Source organism: Pagrus pagrus, assembly GCF_965226575.1.
Source record: "Pagrus pagrus genome assembly, chromosome: 10".
Taxonomy (NCBI): domain Eukaryota; kingdom Metazoa; phylum Chordata; class Actinopteri; order Spariformes; family Sparidae; genus Pagrus; species Pagrus pagrus.
Window position 1 is genome coordinate 27,551,889 of NC_140194.1, and position 24,985 is coordinate 27,576,873.

Below are 24,985 nucleotides of genomic sequence, written 5' to 3' on the forward strand. Positions count from 1 at the left end.
AGATTTAAATTTTTTGGTGGGAACATTTCATAGCCTTCCCAGAACTGTTACTTAATGGACCAACTGCTTCTGACCCTTTTCAAGGTCAAATGTAACCCATAAACCTCAGCTTTTAAATATGACCAGAAGCTCCAGAATAGCTGGAAATATTAACCTCATAGTGAGACTGTTCACTCAAGAGCAACAAGACGGTTAACACTGAGTTTGAAATGTGGTGTTTGGCTCTCGATCAAGCACATCTCTTGTATTGTAAATATTAAAGATGGAAGCTTTGCTCAGACTGCTGCTGGCACTGAGGTACAGGCCTGATGCAGACACACAGAGAGCTGCAGAGGGACATTGAGGCAGCAGCGATCATCAATTAATTTAACTCCATCAAATAACAAAATAACAGGGCTCTCAACATATAGACAAATACATTAACACACACATGTTTTAATAAAAACACTTAGATGCATTCACACACTCACATGCCTGGCAGGAGTACTATCTTCTTCTTTTGTGTCTTCTTCAAACGTCACTGTCCTTCATTGCGCTCCAAAGCAAAGTGCACGACGGCAACAAAATGTACAGTCCTTCAGTCAGGTAGAATCGGCTCAGAGAGCGACAAACTTCATTCAGTTCAGATTCAAATTCGGCTTTCCTCACATCGATGCAGGTTAGATGAAAAGTTCTTGTAGTGAATATGCTGTAGCGGCTGCTTTGTAACGGAACATTGTCTGAAATGGGGGAAAGACGTGGGCTCTATTGTCCAACTACCAAATCACACCAAGATTTTCTGTTGTAGCATTTGGTCAACTTCCTCCGAGGATTCAAAAATACTGGCCCGGATGATTAGAAGGTAGAAATACAAGATTTCTTTCTTTGCTCCCACAGACCAGTGATTTATTTTGAAAACCGTAAGAGGCAGTGAACCAAGCGCTCAGCTGAGAGATGGAAGCCTACAGGATGGTACAGCAGTTAAGGGGCGGGGTGAGTGTTGATGGGAGCAGTTTGACCCTTCTGGTAGACAGGGGAGAGGTGGGGCAGGTTAGGGTGGGGCTCTGTCTCTCAGCCCTCCATCCCAAAGTCCTCTGTGAACTTCTTGACCTTCAGCAGATCTTCAGTGTTGACTGTGGGGCGGGTGGTGGACAGAGAGCGCAGCATGTCTGACTGCAAAGGAAAAGGAGATTCAAGTCAGTTTTTGTTTTTTATTCAAATTCTTCTTCATCCAGTTTACCACCTGACTGATGTTCATGTACTCTCCAACTTCAGCAGCATAAACATCTTTGCTGCTGAAGCTGGGGCTGGTAAGACTGGAGAAGCCAATCCAAGTATTCAACCAAATAAATCCCCCTCCTCCCTTCAGGTCTTCCTTCAGAGCCATGAACTGGGACTGCCTAACTACAGTAACATTGACTGCCCTGTAGCTCTCGCTGGCCAGCAGGGAGATACATGTATGTGTTAGCTTCTAGTTAGCTAGATTACACAAGCCCTCTTAGCTTTTTTAGTCTAATAAATCCATAAATTAACAACTCTGTTAAATGCCAAAATCATATATCGCAAGCAAAATAGTCCTAATGAACACAGCTCAGTCCGAAAAGGCTACGAGGCGAAACAGTTACTCTTCACTGCTGAAGGTGTGTGCTTTGTGTTAACTGGGTAAGCCGATGAATAAGGCTGTTGCTGCTGTGTTCCTTGGCTCAGGGACTGTGTGCTAATGAGTTAGCTTCCGAACAACAGGCTCAGGGGCTGTGTGCTGTGTGAGCGCAGTGCATCGTCATTGCTGACCATATCCAATTACCTCATGTCTCACTCACATGTAAGAAAACACCCAGCATTATCATAATGAACGTAAACAACGAACATGGCTATTGTTAGTACTCACTGCTGTCACGCTAGCATGTTAGAATTGGGGAATTGTGGCTGCACTCTCTGTCATTCTTGTGCCTGTCAAGACTTCATACAGGCTTAAGGAGATGATTGGATTGGCTTTTTAGAGGCCTGCAGCCGCCACAGATACTGCATTTTTTAGATTTTTCTTTATAACTTCTTTCCCCAGGCCGTGAGACTCGATTCATCATCAAGACTTCATTCTCTAAAAAAGATGTAGCAGGACTCAAACTTTATTTACTAAAACTAAACTATACTTCATTTATTGATTGCTGTCAAGATGTCAAGACATTTAGATGCATAACAATAACGCTTCAAAAGCTTTATATTAACTGTTATATAGTACTTGGATTTATTCATCACAATCCATCTCTGGACATAAGAACACAAATATTGAGTAATCGATTTGTTTCCCATACTTGTGCACAGTACATAGCTCTCTTTGTGTATAATCACACACTTATTTATAGGCTATTATTTTTAGTATTGTGTGTAATAACACAAAGTTTAATGATCTTATATTTTTAATAAAAGTCCAGGTTAAGCGAATTCTCCTATCTTGTTACTATGGAGGCAACATCAAATGGAGGTCTGGAATGAAGAGCTGCAGTGTTTCACTCACCATGCAGACTATGGGCTCCAGTAGCTTATCACTAGGCACATCCATCCAGGTCATCTCTACGGCTGCAGGGTCACCAGGGGAACATGGAGTCAAGAGGTCATCCACCATCACCTGGTTGTTGCTTCGGGATGGACCGCGAACCTGCAGGACAACAAACAAACTATGAACCAAATCAGGGATTCAACCGACATGGGCTTCTGAAGATTGGCCTCGTTTTTTTCTTGGGTTTCTAATGATGTCACCTTTTTGAAGTGTGTAGCAGACTGGACCTTCCTGACAGGCTGCATGAGCGCGTCCCGCACGATGATGCTGATGTCGGCGCCGGAGTAGCCATCTGTTTTACGGGCAAGCTGCCGCAGGTCGGCCTCGCTCAGGCTGTGCGGCGTGTTGCCCAGATGGAGACGAAACATCTGAGACCGAGCTGGCTCCTCTGGCAGAGGGATGTAGATACGCTTCTCAAATCTGACACACAGAAGTCATTTAATCTCACCGGTGAGTCATACAGCTACAGAAAAAATGTATTTTCTGAATGACCAAGATGAATTTGCCTCTCTTTGGTAAGAAATTAGGTTATTATGAATGACTCCACTTATAAAACCAACTGACCTTCTGCGGATGGCAGCATCTAGCACCCAGGGGATGTTGGTGGCTCCCAGCACTAAGATTCCATCGTTGTTGTTTCCCACACCTGCAAAGCCAGAGAGCTTTGGTCAACTCTGCTTCAGTGTCCATGAAGGGCAGGGTGCTTGCATATTTTAGTTTAACTTTATAGTTTTCTATTGTCAATTATACAGCAGATATGATTTGATACTGCATATTCTACACTGTCTTATTGTTCTCATTTGGCTCACCCTGCATCTGGACCAAGAACTCTGTCTTGATGCGGCGGGCAGCCTCGCTCTCATTCTCATTCCTTGAGCCGCACAGCGAGTCCACCTCATCGATGAAGATGATTGAGGGTTTGTGCTGGCGAGCCAGGTCAAATAAGTTCTTCACCAGTCTGGGAGAAACAGGGAGGGATGGAAAATATGAGACAGACAGAGACACGACTACCACTCTAGTTGGGCTGAAAATGGCTAATAAAATTAATATTACAAAGACGTTTTAAACTAATTCTGATATATTCTAGATCTAGAGTACAACATCAGACACCAGCCACCCCCTGAGGAAGAGACATACTTCTCACTCTCTCCCAGCCACTTGGACATGAGGTCTGAGGAGGAGATGGAGAAGAAGGTGGAGTTATTGGCCTCGGTGGCCACAGCCTTAGCCAGGTACGACTTCCCCGTCCCCGGAGGACCAAACAGAAGGATGCCTCTCCAAGGAGTCCTCTTGCCTGAGAACACAGAGACCACAAGTCAGGTTGGTCACATGATGTCCTACTCGGGTACTGTTCAACAGCCTTTAAGGCTGAGTAATATAGTGATATTATATCAGTATCGAGATATAAGACTATATATCATCTTTGATATGGGGTATTGTTATACTGTGATGTGTGTGTTAAGTGTGAAGTGTTGTCTTTTCCTGGTTTTAAAGGCTGCATTACTGTAAAGTGATGTCATTTTGTGAACTTACCACCTACCACTTCTCGGAGTATATTGTTGCAATACTGATATCATGTATTGGGTAGAAACATACAGAATATACAGTATATTGTGTATTGTGATATAGCCTAAAACTTTAATTGTATTATTTTGAGACAAAATTACCAAGCCCTATATTTAATATTCCCCAAGATCAAGCTAAAATCTTCATGTTTGGTCAGATCCAGTGTCCAAAATCCAGAGAATCAACTCGCACTGATAAAGCAGGAAATTATCAAAATGAAGTAACGAAGAAAAGTAGCAAATCCTCACATCTGAGAAGCTGACCCAGCTTGTTGAATACCAATTTGTTACCAAACAATAATCAGTGGATCGATCTACTTATTGTCTTGGCTCTATATTTACCCATCGTTTTCACATTACTATACAATCTACATTGGACATTTACATTCACAGTACACATCTATCATTTACACATATATACAATGTATTGACCTCTTGACCTTTTAAACTTTTTGATTTCAACAATCAGAAAGACCTAAAATACCACAGTACCTGTGAAGAGGTGAGGGAATTTGATGGGCAGGATTACAGCTTCCTTCAGAGCTTCCTTAGCTCCCTCCAGGCCAGCAACATCGTTCCACCTGACATTTGGCTTCTCCATTACAATAGCCCCTGGACACAAAGAAAGCAGAGCATAATTGAGATTGACAGGTCCATCTTTGAAATGCAATCAGAAGAAACACTTTGAAGGTCTATCTGTAGCCCTGGCACAAAAAAGACCCCATAACGCCACCAAGCCTACTACTACTACAACTACAACAAAATAAAAAAAAACATATAAATACATGCATAAATAAATAAATGTTTATTTAAAGTTACATTTGATCAAAATGTCTCATTACAATCACGTTTTTCACTTGTACAAAATAGTCAGTCAAATTGTACATTTATTGTAACAGAGGCCCACGCTGAATTCATATCACAAACACCATATCAGCTGACCTAAACACACATTTACTCACCCATAAGTTGCTCCTGCAGTTTCTTCTTTTCTGGATTTTCACCCTCGCTGTCACTATCACTCCTACACCGGACACAGACACATAGACAGGTTGACACAAGTACAGTAAGGCAGCCTTGAACATATTTTCTGGGTCTATGCTAGACAGCATACTTGTCATTGCTTTGTGCCTCTTTGACAGGCTTTTTGCCCTGTTTGTCTTTATTCTTCAGGTAGTCCTTAAGTTTCTCCGCTCGGTCCAGGTACTGCATACACTTTGCTCGTATACTCTCCTTTGCCTTATCGCTGTGGGCCTCATCTGAAGAAAGGAGACAGCAATGTGAATGAAACCCACCAATGTTCTTACCAACAGAAAGGTGTTGGGCTAGATCAACTACCTGTCAGGCTGCAGTACTCACATTTGATGGCATGTAGGAAGTATTCCACAGCATGCTGGTACAGACGCAAGGCCTCCTCATAATTCTTTGCCTTGTCTTCCTCTGTGGCTTTGGTCACAAGATCAATCGCTTTCTGCAACAGATGCAGAGAATATAGTCAGAATACAGTCAGACGTAGATGTGAGATGGATTAGGGGTGGAGACACAAATAGAGGCAGGGGATGTATGTTGGCCATCCTCATATCAGTCTGCACATGTCAACAATGGAGCTTCAACCAAAACAAAGCACAGTTATACAGCTCACATAATGTAATCGGATCCTATTAGTTTATCTGATTCTACAATAAAATCATGTGTGCTATTTCTCGAGCCAATTTCCAGAATAAAATGTTTTTGTTTTCATATGCCAACTGTTTGCGAGCAGGAGCCACAGCCCGGCTAACGGTGAGATAGCGGCTGCTACTGTTATAAACATTTAGGTTAAACGCTAGTAAACAATCCACATCTTCAAAAACTAAACAGGAATTCATTATTATGATTGTTTTTAATTTAGTTAGATTATTTAGATAGCTATTACAGTAACGTCAGAATTAGTTATTTTCAAGACAACGCAATGGAAACACTGTTGTCTGGCTCAGTTAACTAAACTGTCTTGCTATCAACGTTAGCAGGCTTTATCGTCAGCTGTTTTGCTAACAAGTTAGCTTCCACTCGAGCTGCTGTATGGGCAAAGCCAAGTTATGTAGCGTTAGTTACAGTTGTAGCAGGCTAACGTTAGCTAGCTCATATTAGCCTACCTGTAATGTTGACGTTGTCATTTCATCTCACTCTTCTGCTCTCTGCCCAGACTTATATCCGCTAACCTTACCCAAAGGTGGATATGTGAAAAGATGAACTCGTTAACAGCCCTATGTTGTGAGGGGACAGATTGCTCCTGACATGACAAGACAGTTGCTAATACGTTAGCTTGCAAATATGACAGCTCTGCCCGACCTAACAAAACCACAGCAACGAACACTGCGTAAACCGACAAGCTCGCGGATACAAAAATAGCTTCCGGTTAGGGTTTTCAGAATAAAACAGCGAAAGACAAACATGTGCCATGATATATTATTTAGACTTTTATTCTACATTACACGTATGACATGCGCTGTTAAAATGACACAATACACATATGCACCAGCTCAGTCGAGAATATGTTATGGCTATGATTTTCGCTATATATAATTTTACATTTATTCTTATTGATAATTTCCGGTCGTATGTCTAAAATGAACAACTTGACAGTGGCAGACGTTTAAATGGATCGCAGCTGCTGCCACCTAGCGGTTAAGTTTGTGCTATAGCAGTGCTCCACCAATAATTAAGTCATGCTCTTATAAGACAGGAAATAAACATGTGTGCACCCCAACATGAAGAAAACGTGAATATGAAAAATGAAATATAGTAACTAATAAAATATTGTCATATTCATCTCAACCTTCACAACAAACCACAGATCAACTTATGTCATTTGTAACAGTTTTATTGGTATTTACATTTGAGATTATTACATTGCTATCATACATTGTATACTGTGTCTTGGAAGGAAGTCTAAAATACTTTGCATATGACAGGTTATTGCAGCAGCACTTTATCCTTTTGTGACCTTTCAGTTCAATGATTGTGTTGGACGCAAGCTGCCACAGATTTTACCTTTGGTTCATAACCCTGTCTTTGACGCAACGACAGGATAGCCACAATGTCAGGACAAAAAGAGAAAGGAGGTTAAAAATAATCACCAGGAAGAAGAAAGGAGTACATTCACAGATTTAGAGGGGTTTGATTGGTTAGTGCATCGAGCTCAAAGAGGGACGGCCTGTAGATTGTTGAAGGTTGACCAACTTCAGACAATCAGATTTGTGCAGTGGGTTAGAGAAACGTGGTAAACGTGGTAAATCGGAGGTTAGGGAAGCCCTAAACAGCCATGGGTCAAATATGTTGCTTGTTTTCTCAAAACAAAATGTTGCTTTGAGTTGATAAAGCAAGTTCATTATCAGAATCAGAATCAGAAATACTGTATACGTCTTTATATGGAGATCTCGACAAATTTATCTAGTTATCTCTGGAAAACAACATTTGTTATCTTGTGATAATGACAATCATAACTCATGGTCTCAAGAAAACAAATAAAATTTAACTTGTTATCGCAGGAAAATGTAGGATATAATATGTTTGCCCCATTGCTGTTAAGGGCTTCTGTATGGAGGATGATAGAGAGCAACACTTCACTATTGTTTCAAATGTTGCAGGAGAAAGACTTTCTGTCAGGCAGGGTTCTGCTTCTTTTTTAACACAGCCACTAATCAACTACAGCTTGAAAAAGAGCTATATAGCTATAGGAACTATATGATAACATATTTTCACTTTTATAAAAGAGCCAAACAAGGTTGTTCAAACCATCACAAGGACATCAGAGTCCAAAATAGAACAAAAGGTCCTTCAGACTGATGATTGTGTTCCTTATCCGAGGACATAAGGGTTATCTTATTTTCCTGTGCTGCAGTCAGTGGACACAATGCTTCATTATTTGAGGCCCAAAAGAACACAGAGGCTCTACTGAAGGATCACTTTAGCAACATGTACTATGAACCAACTGAAGGTTATGAAAATTACAGTCATGTTGAACTCATTAACGAGTCAAGTCTCAAAACAGGCACTGGACTGAACAGATAAACTGAGGGGGAGAGGATTTTGCTAACTTTATTTCACCTTTGACGGCATTAACTATTGACAATCACAAGATCTGCAGCGGGATTATAGTTCCAATAAAGTTTCTTTGGAGCTTGAACGTTTATTCTTGAACTTGGGAATAGTAGTTTGACAAATAACCATTTACAAGCCTTTTCCAGAGCTTTGTACTGCATCTCACAGTATCCATTTATGGATTTAGTTTGCTCAGTTCTCACACCATGGCCTCACTTACATTACATCGTTAAAACAGCAAGGACAGAATATGGACTGTCTGTCAACACCAGGGGGGTTAACCTGTCAAAAGTGAAATTTTGAACTCAGGTGAGTGATAAACATAAACGTCCTTCACTTTTATTCCTACTTGCAAACTTAAAGATGCTCTTAAAATTAAGAGAGCTTCAGAGGTAGTACAGTTTGTTAAAAGTGGATCCCAGGCAGCTGCAGCTCAGAAACAGAGCTAAACAAACACCTGCTGAGACACATTTTGAAACAAGTTACGTAACTGGGCATGATAAATAATATGCAACATGTTTTATTGAGAATAGGGTACTTTGAGCCTACTTTTGCATTTGATTTGAACGTTTCTTTTATCCTTGGGGGGTAAAGGGCAAGAATATGGTTGATTTTAATTCTTAGAATTATTTTTTCTTTATATATTGTCCAAACCTAGTCGCAGCACGGGCGTTAAATTCCCATACTTCCATCTCCATGACAACTGAGCAAAGACCAAGAGATGGGGCTGAAAGCTCCAAAAGAAAGCTAGTAACTGGAGATTGAGTAAAGAGTATCTTCTCAAACTTAAATAAGCTTTTTGCATCTAAAATGCAAGGAAAAGACTGTTATAAGCTAAATGACATAAGCGGTGCCGTCATTTCTCAACAGCAGGGGTTCATATAAGGTACAATGTCCTTGACTGGTACCGTTTGGGATTATTAAAATACATTGGTATCTCTGTCATGTGATGGCCCACTTTAAAACAAGCCTGTTAAACAGTCCTTAGCCAGAGAGATGCTACTATAGGAAAGGTAACAAGGGACAAGTAATCTCAAGCAAATTGGAATGCGGTGATAGACGGAGACGTGGTAGTGTCGGCCAGAGACGGGAGGTAACACACCGTCATCATCAGATACACAGTTCAATGTGAGGAAGTCATGCAATCATGAGATATACACTTTTAAAAACAAAGGACATAAAAACAAAATAACATAGTGTACACTATAAGAGTAATACTATTGCTCGCGTGTGTCGAAAGCTTAACACTCTCTTATTGTGTGAAATTAAAAAAAGGGAACATTACAAAGAGTGTCGTCGTCTACATGGAATAAAGGCACAGTTGGCAATCCTGATTACAACGGTAGCTGAGGAGAATGTGCTAAAAGGTGAGTCTGTCAGACAGCAGGCACACTATCAAGCCAACAGAAGCGCGAAGTATAGACAGACAGACACACACACACACACACACACACACACAGACACACAGATTTACTCGCACAATCTCTAACTGCATTCTGACTCATGTCGACATAAACAAATACATTATAAAGATCAGTTGGAAGGCTGTCATGGAATGATAGGCAGAGAGTAAAAACAGGGAGCGCTCACCAATCTGTGCTCAGCTGTGTATTAATTGTCTTAAAGAATCCTTCCTTTCCTGAATGTATTTCACTAACACTTTGCTTGAAGCGCACAAATGGAATCTCGTACACACACTTAGCTTCTTCTTTTTCTTGTCTTTTGATTTTACATCCTATCAGATAATCATGATGAAATGTAAAACATTACCACATGGAATTTTATGATTCATGACTTCAAGCAAAGTGTCACTTCCTTTTACCTGGCATTGCAGTAGAGTGCTGCAGGAATGAGCCGTAAAACCTGGAAACAAGTTAGCATTTTTCACTTCTGGTTCCCTCGTCTCTAAGTCAGTGGGTTTTTTTAATTTGAACTCGGTTAAATGCCTTAGAAAAAGGTCTGTGGTTAACACAAGCTTAAGAGATTTTCTTGATTTGTTCTACAACATAAAACACTTCAGTAAATAGCACACTTGTGACTTTTAAAGTGTTAACTAGTCTTTAAAAAGGTGGTTGCTAACAACAAGTGTCTAAATGAGACTACAGAAGTTAAACATCATCACGCTGAACACGGAGACTTCTATACAACTTCTACATTGATCAATTTATAGTAAAGTGTCTACAGTGTAGTGTAGTAGGAAGCTCAGTGGCGGTGTCATTAAAGTCATTTGACCACGATGTAGTTCGTTTATAGCCTAACATTAGTGCATTTACACTTCAAAAATTTTAAAAGTGCCGTTCATTTGTGGAGATTATCTTGCTGAACAGAATGTGCAAGTATCATAAACTTGTGTTTAACAAAGACCTTATTTTTTGCAATAATCCTAAATCCAAGTGAACAATCTCATAGGCTTTTGTTGAGGGAACCAAGGCGATGCTTACTTCTGTGTTAGCCTACAAAAATACGTCATCCCTGCAGCACTCTATGACTGCAAGAGATTGAGGAGAAGTTGGAAGAGAAGGCACAGTTTTGAGACAATCAACAACATGACTCCTGGGTTAAATCTCCCCTGCAGTGCCACTTCAGGCCTAACTTCAGCTGTGAATGGAGAAGTTGAAAAAAACCAAACAAAAAAACAACAAAAAACAAAACATAAAAATAATTGCCAGTATTTTGCCAGCATTTTGGGAGCGTCTTCACCCTCTTTGCTGTGCCTGGGCCCGTCCTCTCATCCACACTGCTGCTGTTGTTGGTTGTTTCACGTCAGAAGGCCCATACGAGTGAGCTTGGCTGACAGGAAGGAGTGGAGAACAAACACTACCGGCTTTGGACCCGAGTGGAGGTCAAATACCTGGAGGAAGGAGGGATGGAGGATGTGAGGTAGGAAAAGAGGAGAAAAACAGCAGTAAAGGGAAATGAGTTCAAAAGGGTAAAATCTCGTTTACTCAATTTACAGTACATTTTCTGTTGTTACCTTCCCTTCATCCGTAGGATACCTAACTTACAGTAACTTAACACTAAATCCAATCTTTAAAATTAGGAAATTTTACACACCAACTTTGGGTGGTGTGATGAGTTTTGTGTTATTCTACCTGACTGCCAGAGACAGTGGAAATCCAGGTATTGTTTCCTTCTCTGGCCACCACCCAAAATTCAGAGAAGCATATTTGCATATGCACATTATTTACTAAAGCTAGGTATCGCCACTGATTTCCCAAATCAAGCTTTTCCATTTCCCAAGTTCCTGATTTGATTCAATTTGATCTGATTTGCATAACCTTTTTTTCTGCATATGCAGTGTAACTCCCCAGGAACAGTAAACACACTTTAATGGGTAAAATCAGTGGAGCCCCCCTTTAACATTTGAAACTGGTGACTTCGGTGCCCCCTAGTGGTACTATCAAAGGAGACATTCAAAAAGACTAGTTTTCATCTATTGTATGCAACCACTTGTCCTGCGCAGGGTTGCCAGGGCCGACACACAGACGAATTATCGGTCACATTCGCACCTACAGGCAATTTAGAGTAACCAATGAACCAAGGATCTTCTCTGACACCGAAAAACGAACATGTCACACTCAAATGAACGAGCTAAACCTACGGCATCAGAACATTATGAAAGAGGCTATAACCTCACACTATTTTACACAGAAGGAATTGAATGCAGAGCTGCAACTAATCATTATCTACAGAAAGTAATTTATCTGCTGACTGTTTTCTCAATTAATCTAAAAATTATTGTGTCTGACAAATAATAAATGGTCAAAATGGTTTGCTAGTAAATCTCCATGATTTCAAAGACAATCCAATGAAACAGTGTTAGTGTGGGGTCAGTGTGATTAGTTGCACATCATCAGAGCACAAGGTTAGGGTGAACATCGACCCTGAATGTTCTGCTGATGTCAGCTTTATGTTTTAAAAAAAAGCTTCTTTAGTGTTTGTAGTTGCACTTTTGCAATTCAGCTGAGATTAGGAAATCATGTGTACCTTAAAAACAGAGATAAGCTGTTGCACTGACAGTTTCTCATTTACACTTAATCATAATCATTTATAATTATAAAACTATTAGTTAAGTAATTTATATAAAGTAAGTACAATTGTGTTATTTAGTTAATAATCTAAGCCATTGAATCAGAATCAGAATCAGAATCAGAATCAGAATACTTTATTAATCCCCGGGGGGGAATTGTTTTTGTTGATTAAGATAAATCACCAGAACATTTCTGGTTCCAGTTCCTTCATTATGTCAATTTGCTGCATGGCACTTTGCAAGTAACCTGATGACATCACCTGAGGCTCAAATAACTGGACTGGCAATTTGACAAAGCAATACATCAAAGAAATAATTGACTGATGAATGTCAGGAGTCTGAATTTACCATTTCTCCCTCTGGACCCCCGAAGTCAAGGTACAGGTTGCGTATTCCATCGTCGGCAGACATTTTGAGCTTCTCGTAGGGGTATCTGTAAAGCACGGCACCTCCAGCTGGATCTGCTGGCTCCCTTGTCACAGTGAAGCCCTTCTCATAGTGCAGTGTCAGGCGAACATCCTGTCTGTTCAATGTGCAACCTGAAAGAGAAGGTAAGAGAGACAAGAGATGAAGAACAGCAGGTGTTTGAGTGAGCAGGGGTGAGAAATGTTCCACTCGGTGAGTGTGAGTAGAGCTGCAATGGTTAATATAGATGAGTCAAGGAAATTAATTGCAGACTTTTTTGATAATCAATTAATTGTTTCAGTCATTTTCAAGCAAACATATCAAACATTTCCTTGTTCCAGCTTCTTAAATGTGAGGATTTGGGTTTTGGACTGAAGAAGCAGACGTCAGCTTAGGCTCTGGGAAATTGTTTTTGCATTTGTTTCTTGTATTCTCATTTATTTATTTATTTACATTTTTCTTTTTAAAGGAACATTTCCCTCTTACTTGTAGTGCTATTTATTCATCCACATTGTCTTGGCAGTGATACGGTTGGCAGTGAATAGTAAGAGGAAAACCCTGTATTTTTGGATTTTTGGGTGAACTGTACCTTTAATGTGTGATAGGGATGTTGTTACTTGTAGCAGTAACAATGTATGTCCCCTAAATAATATCTTGCTCAGAAAAAGTTCTACAGCGTCTGAATGAAACTGGATGGTACAAGTGTATCTTTCATAAAAATAAAAATAAATCCTGCCTGGTGCCGCTTCAACTGTCATTTGATCCTAAAGCATTTCCATGTGTTACTGTAACTTGACTGCCTTAATTGTGCCTCTGTGTTTGTGTAGCAGCGGGAGACCGAAGAAGAAGAAGAAAAAAAAAAGGCTGAGTCTTTCCAATGCTGTTCCGGCGGCCAACTATTGTTCTGCACAGAGTGAGCACATTCCCCTGAGCTGGCTCCTACTTCTGCTTTTCCTACACAGAGCTGCTCTTTCTGAGCTGCTGCACACTGCTAGTGAGCCAGTTGCTGCCAGGAGCTTCCTGTCACAGTTAAAGTATTTTTACTGTATGTATGTAGGCCTACAAACATGGAAATATTTCATCTGTGCTTATCTTATTAAAAAAAACAAAAAACACTTGTGTGTCAGAAGGTATTTAGTTTGTTGACATGCACTTGTTAGCATGATGGTTTCATGCACAAAGGTGAACCCACATCCTCTGTTTAAAGGTCTGCTTCAAAACTCCACCACACTGCTACTCACCAGTACACACAGGTGAGTACTGAGAAAACAACACATGGTGAATAAAACAAGCACACACGCATTTATCTAAACAGGTGTACATGAGCCAAACATGCCCGAGGTTCTCAATCAACTCTGCGGTATTTCTGAGGCTGTAGTCTGTGGTGTTGTACTATGTTGCATACAATGAGGTGTTTCCTGTGACAAAAAACATCAACACTTAAATCTATATTAAGAAGAATTACCAGATTTACCATGTACGTATATCCTTTATCATTTTGGCTCATGTCTTATACATTTTTCCTGTTTAATGACACTGTCATCAGTAATCATTCTGGGTTGCTGGATGATTGGTTGCTTGAACTTTTGGTTGGATGTACTCAGTGGTGGAGGAAGTTCCATCACTTAAAGCAACAATATGTAGAAACTGGCATTTTGAGTGATTTGGCAACCCAAAACAGTGTCTGTGTCTGTAACAGTTTGTCAGATGTAACTTAGGTGCTAACTACAAACAAAACTCATTACGTCATAACAATGTTAGGTCTTGAAACAAACATGTATGTAATGCTGTGATCCTACCCTCTTACTGACGTTACATAGCACAGAAGCAAGTGATAGGGGGGTGGAGTAGCTGAGACAGAGACACCATACACCATATTACAAGACACTATACCATTGAATGATGCTGATATTTTAAGGTAAAAAGGTTACATAATGTTATTTTAATGTGGAAACAGACAACATAAAGTGGTATTATTGTTGGCACTGCTATTGCAAAGACCACAGGATCATTTCTTCATACTCCGAAGTAGCAATTACCAACAACACATGACAAAACGTGACTTTATTCATTCATTTTGTCTATAACTGAGATGTAAAAGCAGATAGAAACAGTGCCAGGCTGCCAGTCTGACGTGGCATGAGATCTCAACACACCCCTACTATTTATACTTTCAGCCACAGTAATGTTAGCATTCATTTGGACTGATGTTTGTGTCCAATATTCACTCTTCTTTTAGCTCTGTTTTGGTCCACGAACTCTTGAGGGCAATACCTGCTTCAAAGCTGCTAAAAATTCCACTATGTTAACCAGCTAGTATGTCTGCTGTTTGGTCCTGTGCAGGTATTGCACAGACGGTTTAAGAGAGGCTTTTTTGTTGAACAGCTGCCTGCAAGAGCAGAGAAAGTGAACCAAGTTGTGAAAACCAAAACAATCAGCTGAGAGATGCTAAAATGCCCAGTAGAGCGTTGTGGTCCTGCAGAGTTGGTGACAATTCTCTGTGGGTTCTTCTCAGAGAGCAACACAGAGATTACATATAAAAATGAGATAAAACACTGCATACAATATATAAAAACTCATTGCAGCTGATATAGGATACTAAGAGGATACTTCAGTCAGTTCACCCTGCTGCCATCTGGCAAAAGATACAGAAGTATCCAATGCCATACCACCAGACAACAGAGCAGCTGCCTCAGGCTGTGATACTACTGAACTTATCCTCTGCACTCCGCACCATATAAAATATATTTTTTTGTTTTTTTCTTTTCTTATGTAGCGTAAAGTGACTAAACTTAGTTTCGTTCTATGACCCTGGTGTTGTAAAATGACAAATAAGTGAACCTTTAACCTTTTTAACCTTTAAGTAAAAGTAGGGATGTACAGGAAATTCTGGTGATGACTTGCTCTTACTACAGACTAACCATCTATTGCAGACACATCCACACTCACCAATGGAGACTTCTTTGATGAGCTCAGCGGCAGCATGCGCCCCCTGAACAAGGGCTCGTGTCCATGAAGACAGATCCCAGTGGGTCTCCACTCGGAAGATGTGGGACTCGATTCCCCGCCCTGTGCCTGTCCGAGTGGCAAATACCAGCTCTGAACCCTGGGCGGGAGAACCCCGGTTGTTGCCGGAATGGACCAGTCTGGAGGGTGACACATTACAGACACATTCAACATTCTCAGAGACAACTCATATAGATAACCTGCATCGGCAAGAGTAGGGTGTAGGATTCAGTGGCATCTAGCTGTGTGGTTGCAGATTGCAACCAACTGAACACCCCTCACCTCACTCTCATCTATGGTGAATATAAATCTTCCATGGATCAAAAGTCCATACTAGAAGGAGTCATTATTGACCTTGTTTGTAGTTCAAGGTGTCCCGTCAACAGTTTACAGACATCATTTTTATAATGGTGCTCCATAGGGAACATTTTTTTTGGGCTGCAGGGGAGTTTTCTGCTGCAATACAGCAAGTGGCCACCTGGGAAAATTGGAAACAATGTGTATCCAGGTCTAAATAATACATTTATGAAGAGGACCCAGTCCCTCTGCATAAAGGGTTCATTCAGACATAACGAAAAAATCCCCCTTAATCCTACATACTGGACCTTTAATTGTAATTGCTCGTTCCTCTTAACTAGCTTGCTGAAGTTGGCAAGGGCTCCTGGTCTGTGTAATTTCCTCAATGTGATGTACTGGGTGTTGACATACTGTTAATACGGTTTAATTCTTTTTTTCACTTGTGGGGGTTCCCAGCTGAAGTTCCCCAGAAAGAAAGATCAGGTAATTCACATTTGCATCATGTGAAACCTTTCTCCTCCCACACTGAACAGGTCACCACTGACTGTGTGATAACCTAGCAATATGTTTTCACTTTCATTTTCATGTGAGAAAAACTGTTAACTTCCAGGTACTTACCATAATTTAAAGTTTGTTGAATGTATGTTGACAGTATATACTAAAACCTTGCACAGAATCAACAGTAGACTTGCTTAAATGTCCCTTGCAAATCTATTTAAATGTAAATATGAACATCTGTACCATGAAAGAAGAAAAGACAATCCAGTTTCACAACTATGATGATTGTGAAGTGTTCTGAACACAAGGTAAAGTCTGTTAAGGAGCACCATGTGAGAGGTTCTTAGTGTGATTCTCATTCCTGCCATAGCAGGATGTCAACTGTTTCCTGACCGATGGAGAGTGAACCAGTCAGTACGATTTAAGCATTGTGGCTGGCTGTGGCTTTAGTAGGGTCACACTGCTGTCTGTGGTCTTTACCTTGTGGCCAGCAGTGGGTGTGTGAGCAGAGGTATGGACCAGGACTCTCTGCTCCACGGCACCGACTCAAAGAGCAGGATGTCCTTCTCTGTGAGTGCCATGACAACTGGCTTGTACTGTTGCCGTCCACCTTCCAGCTGGACCTAAAGGAGGACAAGATTACAGTACTGATAGGGTAAACTGATAGATCAAAACAATGTAAAATCTCAAAATGACATTTTGTATGCCATGTTTTGTTTACAAATGTACAATTCTGCCATTATTTCTACCATTGGGTTTACTGTAAATCTACTATTCAAAGGCAGCAATACTGTAATTTATATCCCAGACCACTAATAATTCATCAATCTAAAATTAACTGTACAAGAAAAATGGCAATTAATAAAAATGCATTAATCTTTCTATCTTTTAATTTGAAATATCTATTGATCGAATAATATTTAATTTTTAGATTGTTATAAGAATTTCTTATAATATGTCTTCTTCTTTATTTCCCAGTAAAATATGAAACAATTCTTTTGTCATTTAGTCTATACATTTGCAAACAAATTAATATGTGTCAATTTTTACTGTACAATTAGTTATTTATAAATGAAATGTTTTATTACTATTTCTGTGACTCGTGTGTCATAATTAGGGCCCTTTTAAGTCCTTATAATATGCTTATAACATTATTATGTGTGTTTAACATATTATGTAAGTGTTAATAATAGCATCATAAACTATTTATTGTTAGATTATAAGAAATTTATAAGCACTAGTATTAGAAATACTAGAAACAGTTAGATGCTTAAGAAAGTTAATAAAAGCCTTATGAGTGTCAGATAATTATTCATAATAGCATTACAAACACATTTATTGAGTTTAAGTAGTAGTTTTGGTTTACTTATAAGGTTGATGCAATACAATGCCTTATTGAGATTAATAAATCCTTTATTATGCACTTACTAACTGACATCATACAGGTGTAGTTTTGTAGTTTGACAGTGTACAGGTGTAGTTATGTAGTTTGGTAGTGTACAGGTGTAGTTATGTAGTTTGATAGTGTACAGGTGAAGGTATGTAGTTTGATAGTGTACAGGTGTAGTTATGTAGTTTGATAGTGTACAGGTGTAGTTATGTAGTTTGGTAGTGTACAGGTGTAGTTATGTAGTTTGACAGTGTACAGGTGAAGTTATGTAGTTTGATAGTGTACAGGTGAAGGTATGTAGTATGTGCAGCTGCAGAAGGGTTAAGTAGCTCATCCTGACAGTCTGACCTGATTTTGCCACCACTGAGGTAAAAATAGGGTGGTGTGTGTTTGTCTGAGTCACGGCTGAGTGTCGGTGGAATTACAGTGAAAAGCAGCGACATTGAAACAGACAGCGTGCTTGTGATTGCGACTCTGGTGAGTTGGTGGGCTCTACAGGAAATAGTGCCTTGCAACGGAAACTTCCATTGGTGTTTCCTATTTGAGCGTCGTCCGGATAAACAGAGGCAGACATCCATACATTCAACCTGACCTTGAATGAACACTTCATCAAAGTGAAAAGCTATCATTCAGCGTAAGAGTCTGATTCACTGTGACTATTCAACAGGCGTGTTTAAATATAGGACCAAAGCTAATTCAAGAAAACACACTCTTCCTGTGTGATGCTGTTACGTTACAGCAGAAATGCCAGCGTCTATGTTTGAGGTCTGGGTAGGTCTTGCAGTGACGGAGATGTAATGCAACAGCAAACTTAGCTGGAAACCACTGATACCATTTCCTTTGAGAGCAACATGTGTTTCAACTATACATTTATCTACACTTAAAATGCAAAACAACAACAACAACAGAAAACTTTACAGTGTTATTTCCTTTGCCACATGGCCCAGGATTTATATTACCTTAAAGAGATACAAAAATAATTAGTGTCATTGCTAGTTTACTGTTTATTGTATGTAGGCATTTGCTGTATTACCATTCATGTGTTTGAGTGTTTTAAGATTCTCTATTTATTGTATTCTTGTCTTCATCCTGTTCTGTGATGCTGCACAGAATCTAATATTTAAAGATTAGCAACAGCAATTAGCAATGACCCCTTAGCAACTGAAAAGGACTGTTACCTATATAAGATAGCATGCAACTGTTAAACTAAGCAAAGCTGAAAATACCTGTTCAGCCAACCAGCCGATGTGTTTGAGATGGGGGTGTGTGGAGGCCGGGGATGAGGCCCCCAGGTAGGCGTTGATGTGAGCCAGGGTCTGTGGCAGCAGGGCGGCAATGTTGGTGTGGATGGCAGTGAACCAGGAGTTGGCAGAGGGCGCGTCCTTACAGCGCAGCACCACCGTGTGCTGGCCGTCTGGGGAGTGAAGCTCCAACAGTCTGAAAGGGGAAAAATGTAAGGTCTTAAACAACAGCTCCATACAGAGACTAAACAAACAAAAGTGTACACACCTCATGGAAAAAAATTATTCACAGTCACAAAGGTGGACTATTAAGGTTAGAATTTCTAAGTTTGGGGGTTGCCCAACAAGCAAGATGTTTGTTATTTGTCAGACTGATATGCCAAAGTGTGCTTGAACCCCAAAATGCTCCTGATGGGTGTTACATCAGTGTGTAAGTGTGTGTGAATGGGACGCTTTGTTTAGGAAACACTTTATCGCTCCGTGGCAGCCTGTGCCACCAGTGTATAAATCTGTGTGTGAATGGGTGAATGTGGTATGTGTTGCAAAGTTGAAAAGCGCTTTGCGTGTTAGGGAGACCAGAAAAGAACGATATAAATGCAATTACCATTTAAAATACATTTTATTCTTTTAAATATACTTGAAACATGCTATCAAATATATAATTGGAGCTTAATCTACTGTGTGTCTGCGACTATGTGTCTATGAAAGGATATTCAAATTCACATGTCAACTAAGTGAGTGAGTAGTGCTATACATGTTCTGTGACCACTATATGAATTTTCTGTCAAAAAGCAATAAAAGGATAACAAAACGATGAGTGAAAAGTCAGTGCTATTGCTTCATGCCTGTATAATACTTAGTGTCTAATGTTTCTGTGGGGATAGTGTGCACTGTTAGCCCACCCATGTTTGTTTCTGAACCCTATATTTGTTTAATCTAAGTGCTGTATCGTAGGCAGCTGGACTTGTTTCAATTTCTTGAAGACGTATCACCTCTGATCCAAGAGGCTTCTTCAGTTCTAACTAACTGGAGGGGAGTCGCAGGCTTTTGAACCCTGTGTGGGAGTGTCCTTACAGAGTCGTTAAGGACACGTGTGCGCTCTGAGTTTCAGAGTCCTTAAAGGCACTTGTGGGACTTGGACTTAACCGGCCTGTATATTTGTTTAAATATTGGCGAATCTGTGCCATAAAAAGTCCTGCAGCATTAAGTACTATCATTCCCTGTCTGAAATCTTACCATAGATGTACTAACAACTATCACTGGATTACTTTTGAAATGCAGAGGACATCTAATACTTTGTTAAAAGGAGAATCTTGTTAATATGTTTCAGTTGACATCACATACATTGCTTTCATTGGAAAGAGTAAGTAAGAAAGTGTCAAAGTAGCCTGAGACAACTCATAAAGCCTGTGTTCAAGCTGCAGATGTGTTAAACAAAAACCTGCTGAATTATTTAATGTATTAACAAAATGGTGACAGCATATGAAAAATAGAAACAAACGGCACTGACAAAGAGGAACTTAAGTTGAAACTAGGATATAACAGACGCACAATATAATGGCCTGGTAAACATGCTACTATGTAAATACAACAGCAGGCAGTTGTAGCAGTGGTTGCAATGGTGATTCATTCAAAGTTAATGTCCTTTATCAACGTTGGTCTATCACTCATGCATCTCACTTTGATCTTTTTTGGATTATGTTTTTAATATCCACAAACACAAAGAGCATGTGTGTGCTCATTGTCTCTTACAGACAAACATTCCCATCTAATGAACAGAAGTTGAAAAAACTCATACACACCCAGCAGTGAAACGCAAACAAATCCACCCACATCTAAACTCCCACATGCTCAGCTATTTCTCTCCAGAATACACACAAACACTGAGCAGCCTCATGTCATACCTGTTCTCCAGATCTGGCATGGTGAGGTTCCTGCTGATGAAGCACATCTTTAGGCTTATGACCTTTCTGTCTTTGGAGGAGGAGGAGCTGCTGTGTTTGGGTGACCCGGAGTCTTCGCTACCGCTGTAACTGGGTGACTGTGGGCGGATGCCGTCCCACGGCAGGTCGGCCACCAGGGATGGTTTCTTGAAGAGCGGGGAAACCTCACGGATGTACTTCACTGTGGAGGAACATAAAAGAGGATACAGGATATAAATATAACACATATAACTGATGTGTATCCAATGTATGGCCATTACAATGTGGTATAAGTGCCACTCAGTGTGTTACAGAAATTCAGCGTCCATATAGTGGTGGGTGATCTGAATATCACAATTTATTTCAACACAATCATAATCCACTCCTAAATTGGGATCTTTCTCTCGGTTTTGCAGTGCCCTGTAGACTACAGCTAACGCTGAAATAGCCTTTGGGTTGCTTTATTTTCATTTACCATTAAAACACAGTATTGCATTAAAGATAGTTGTTTTTTGGCATTGTTTAGAATATGTCAACCAAGGAAGAGCCACATGAAGTAATTTGTCTAATCATCATAGTTGTCTACATCACTCTATTGGTTTGCTAGTATAGATCAGATCTGCTACTCAATGAGTTTATCTGAAGTTAGGAAACAGAAGTAAGAGGACATTTAATACGCTGTTCTGCTGTGAAGCTCCAGAAAGGTTTTGTGGACTACAAAACTTCACCCAACCTTCAATTGGCATGGGGATGAGTAGATATTTTACATTAGGGAAAATAGAATCTTAGGAGTATTTAATACCTCCAATGTTTTGTTTATTTGTTTTTATCAAGATATTAAAATTAAAGACACTTCATATAAGCACATATACTACCTCAGATGTAGTACAACAGTACTGTAGTATTTACAACAGTACTGTAGTATTTACATATCCTTTAAGCTGTTTTGGTCTTCACCAACTCCTGAGATAAATATTTGGCTCTTTATCTGTTAAATGCTCCCCTACATTCACCTGCTAGCTAACTGTCTGTGTGCTGTGTTGAGTGACTAGCGTACCGTGGCTTTGTTTTTACAGTGCTCAAGCCTAGATGCCCGTCTGCTTACCCTTTGTCAGCTTTGTAGCTAAAAACATTTAGCTGCCCTAAACCAAAAGAGTGACCTTGAAAGACACCAAAACTGTAAAGTCGGGTAATAATTTGAAATAAAAATCTTGCTATCCAAAACCCATGTGCTGATTCCTACTTGTGTAGTGTAATATTTCTAGAAGAATCAGTGTTGCTCATGGCAGTAACCCTAAATCGATTAGTGGATTAATCAACGGAAAGAACATTAATTCACAACAATTTTTCTAAGCAATTACAGAAATTTCTTTATCAAGTAAAATAGGCTCCAATTATCACATGTGGATATAAGTTGCGTTTGTTTCTTCTACATCATTGTAGATTGAATATATTTTGGATGCTTGCTTGAACAAAACAATCAATTTCAAGATGGCACCTAAAACTGGTACATTTTGATGGGCATATTTCTCTTTTTATAGACCACCTTTATAGACCATTTTATAAAGCAAATGATTGCTAATGAAAATACTGCAACTCCGAATTTGATCCAGCCAAATGTTCAACCCCATTAAACTTTCATTTGAAATGTTATAAAGCTGCAAAAGACTGAGTAAAGTAACATCTGAATCACTTATGGCTTCAATTACTCCTTAAAAAAGCTCTGTGATCTGTATTTGCAAGTTTTTAAAGAGAAACAACAAGAGCCAAAAATCATTCCCTTTCTGATAATCCTCCTCCTAACTCACCAAATTAAGTCAAATCTTTCACAAACATGTGAGATCCATAAATATTCTTCCTTATCGTCATAGAATAAACACAGCAGTTTTCTGTAGTTTGGAGTAAAGCAAACCGTAGCCCAAACTAAAGTAAGACAGCTGCTGAATATCTCCAGATCTTGAGCAAATACATGTAGTTTGTTGATAATTTGACCATCTGTGGGATTCCACTCAATAACATCCAGTCACTGAGGATATATGGAGCAGCCAGCCATAAACCAGGCCGTAAGGGAACACTCTGGGATGTTTTCTGAACAAAGTCAGCATTTAAACTCTTTTAAATATACTTTTGGGCCCAGTTAGGGTCAGATTTTTAAACATTGTTGGAGAAAGCTGTGGTTTGATTCTCTCAACAATCACCTTGTTAATTCATGTGGGATGGAAAAGAGACTTTTTCCTGTGTAAGTTTAATCACATGGACAAAAGGACAATGATCATATTTCCGCCAAGAGCTTGAAATGTCAACAGTAACTGCTGTCTTCTAGCTTATCTTAAAAGGACATATTAGTCCCCCTGTGTGAAATTATCTTAGAAAAACAAGAGTTCAGTCAGCCATACAGCTGCGAGCTTGCCAGGTTGGATGTTTGTAAAAGAATGGCTTTTGCTCTGATGTGATGGATTCACTTTCCTAATTTGGACTGGCAGCCTTGTACACCTCCCGCCCCCACCAGCACCAAGTCACGTGCTTTCATTTGCTCCTGCACTCTTTTATCATCCACTGTACATGCTCATTTTATCTCCCGTGTTTCTTCCAATGCATGCTGTCTTATTCTATTTGTGTGCACAATACGTGTGAGTCTGAATATGAGAAATGAAAGGGTGTCTTGGTATGTGTATGTGTGTGTGTTAGACAATTGGGTTGGTCTGCTCTGTATGAAACCTGAAACAAGACTCTTAAGAGGGTGAAGTCATTCTTGAATGTAGACTGAGATGTCAGGTTTGTGTGTGTGTGTGTGTGTGTGTGTGTGTGTGTGTGTGTGCACATGAGAGCAAGAGAAATATAAGATAAAGTCTACAGCAATGTCCTTGTGTATGACTCTAATGTGATTGGCTCAGCAAGAGCTACATAGAGTTTAAGACTGAGTTATAGATGCAGAGAGAGTTGCACCGTGCATGAGTCCTTGCATGCTTATGTGTACATTATAATATGTACAGTATGACTCAGAGTGAAGGGCGGGGATGGTAGTAATGCTGAGGCAACTAGCCAAAAAATGGAGCCTCATTTCACCGGCCCTCCTAACCACACCACCCATAACAACAAGGTCTGGGATCATTTCTGCAAACGCAAGTGGTTTGGAGTAAGTAAGTGAGTGTGAAAGCATTCCTGAATGCCCATGTTTATGTCTGAGGGTCATATGGAAGAGAACGTCTCTGGAAGGAACGACCTTCAGCCTAATAATCATTGGTGTAGAGATGTTCAGCTGAGGTATTTTCCATCCGCAAACCCAAAGCTCTCTGTGGTTGTACATGCTTATATCTTCAAATACTAGATGAACAGCTCACTGGGTATTACTGTACTGTGCTTATCAGTGTTTAAGTAGGCCTTTCAGTAGTGGGCACAAATCCAACTAAAGGTGTCGTCTTGACACCTTTAGTTGGATGTCAGGCATGTCTGAACAAACTTGAGTGTAAGAGTTGATAGAGACATCAAGATCAGTGTCATCGACATAGCAAGGAAAAAATTGTGGAAAGTGATGAGCCAGCAAGAATCTAGTGTAGGCTGTTCTCTGGAAAGAGAGAAAGAGTGCAAGCTCTGATTAATCAGCAGGTAATTATCATTATGAGTAATCGGTGAGCAACTTCAGGCCTGCACACATATTTATGTTATAGAGTTCCCAAATATTAATCTTGTCACTGGATTTGAAGATTCTGTTGGTTAGTTACCTTTGACCTCCAACTGACCTCCACTATCAACAATACTCAAAGAAGCTGGTAGTAACACTTAAAATATCAAGGTGATGCTTATCAGTTATTTAGGCAAACATCTTCTAGGAATGGGAGAGGAGTAGGAGTGATTATGCAATGGCAATGTTAACTGGCTGTTACTTTATGATGTGTACAGCCCTGCAACAATCAAAAGCATATCCTACTAGCATCCAACACTATTGACTGTGCAAAGACTCATTGCATCGTCTGACAATAGAACTATTTTGGGCTGACAAGGGTTACTTAAC

General features: G+C 39.9%; 2 protein-coding genes across 2 annotated transcripts in view; both read right to left on the reverse strand.

The window, feature by feature from the left end:
- Positions 1-417: 417 nt before the first annotated feature.
- vps4a (vacuolar protein sorting 4 homolog A) lies at positions 418-6,463 on the reverse strand. The gene is made up of 11 exons (XM_084364664.1): positions 6,237-6,463; positions 5,461-5,572; positions 5,216-5,360; positions 5,064-5,125; positions 4,594-4,713; positions 3,674-3,830; positions 3,346-3,494; positions 3,101-3,182; positions 2,737-2,956; positions 2,495-2,635; positions 418-1,152 (listed from the first exon to the last, which is right to left on the reverse strand). The coding sequence occupies exons 1-11, from the start codon at positions 6,255-6,257 to the stop codon at positions 1,051-1,053; spliced, it is 1,311 nt and encodes a 436-aa protein (XP_084220790.1). The 5' UTR covers positions 6,258-6,463; the 3' UTR covers positions 418-1,050.
- Positions 6,464-8,164: 1,701 nt separating this feature from the next.
- The window catches only part of sntb2 (syntrophin, beta 2), a 31,155-nt gene continuing 14,334 nt past the window's right edge, over positions 8,165-24,985 (reverse strand). The window contains exons 2-7 of the mRNA XM_084365431.1: positions 20,956-21,175; positions 19,037-19,247; positions 16,901-17,043; positions 15,569-15,765; positions 12,563-12,753; positions 8,165-11,035 (exon numbers count right to left, since the gene is read on the reverse strand). Of these exons, the coding sequence (XP_084221557.1) occupies positions 10,943-11,035; positions 12,563-12,753; positions 15,569-15,765; positions 16,901-17,043; positions 19,037-19,247; positions 20,956-21,175 (1,055 nt within the window). The 3' untranslated portion in view covers positions 8,165-10,942. The remainder of the gene's footprint in view (positions 11,036-12,562; positions 12,754-15,568; positions 15,766-16,900; positions 17,044-19,036; positions 19,248-20,955; positions 21,176-24,985) is intronic.

What these genes read in the sequence shown, in the direction of transcription:
- vps4a (XM_084364664.1), bottom strand. Translation starts at nt 6,257, where the DNA reads ATGACAACGTCAACATTACAG. An exon ending in ACTGCAGGAGCAACTTATGG is followed by an intron (nt 4,714 to 5,063) that starts GTGAGTAAATGT and finishes CTTTGTGTCCAG; the next exon opens with GGGCTATTGTAATGGAGAAG. An exon ending in TGGAGCCCATAGTCTGCATG is followed by an intron (nt 1,153 to 2,494) that starts GTGAGTGAAACA and finishes TTTCCTTTGCAG; the next exon opens with TCAGACATGCTGCGCTCTCT.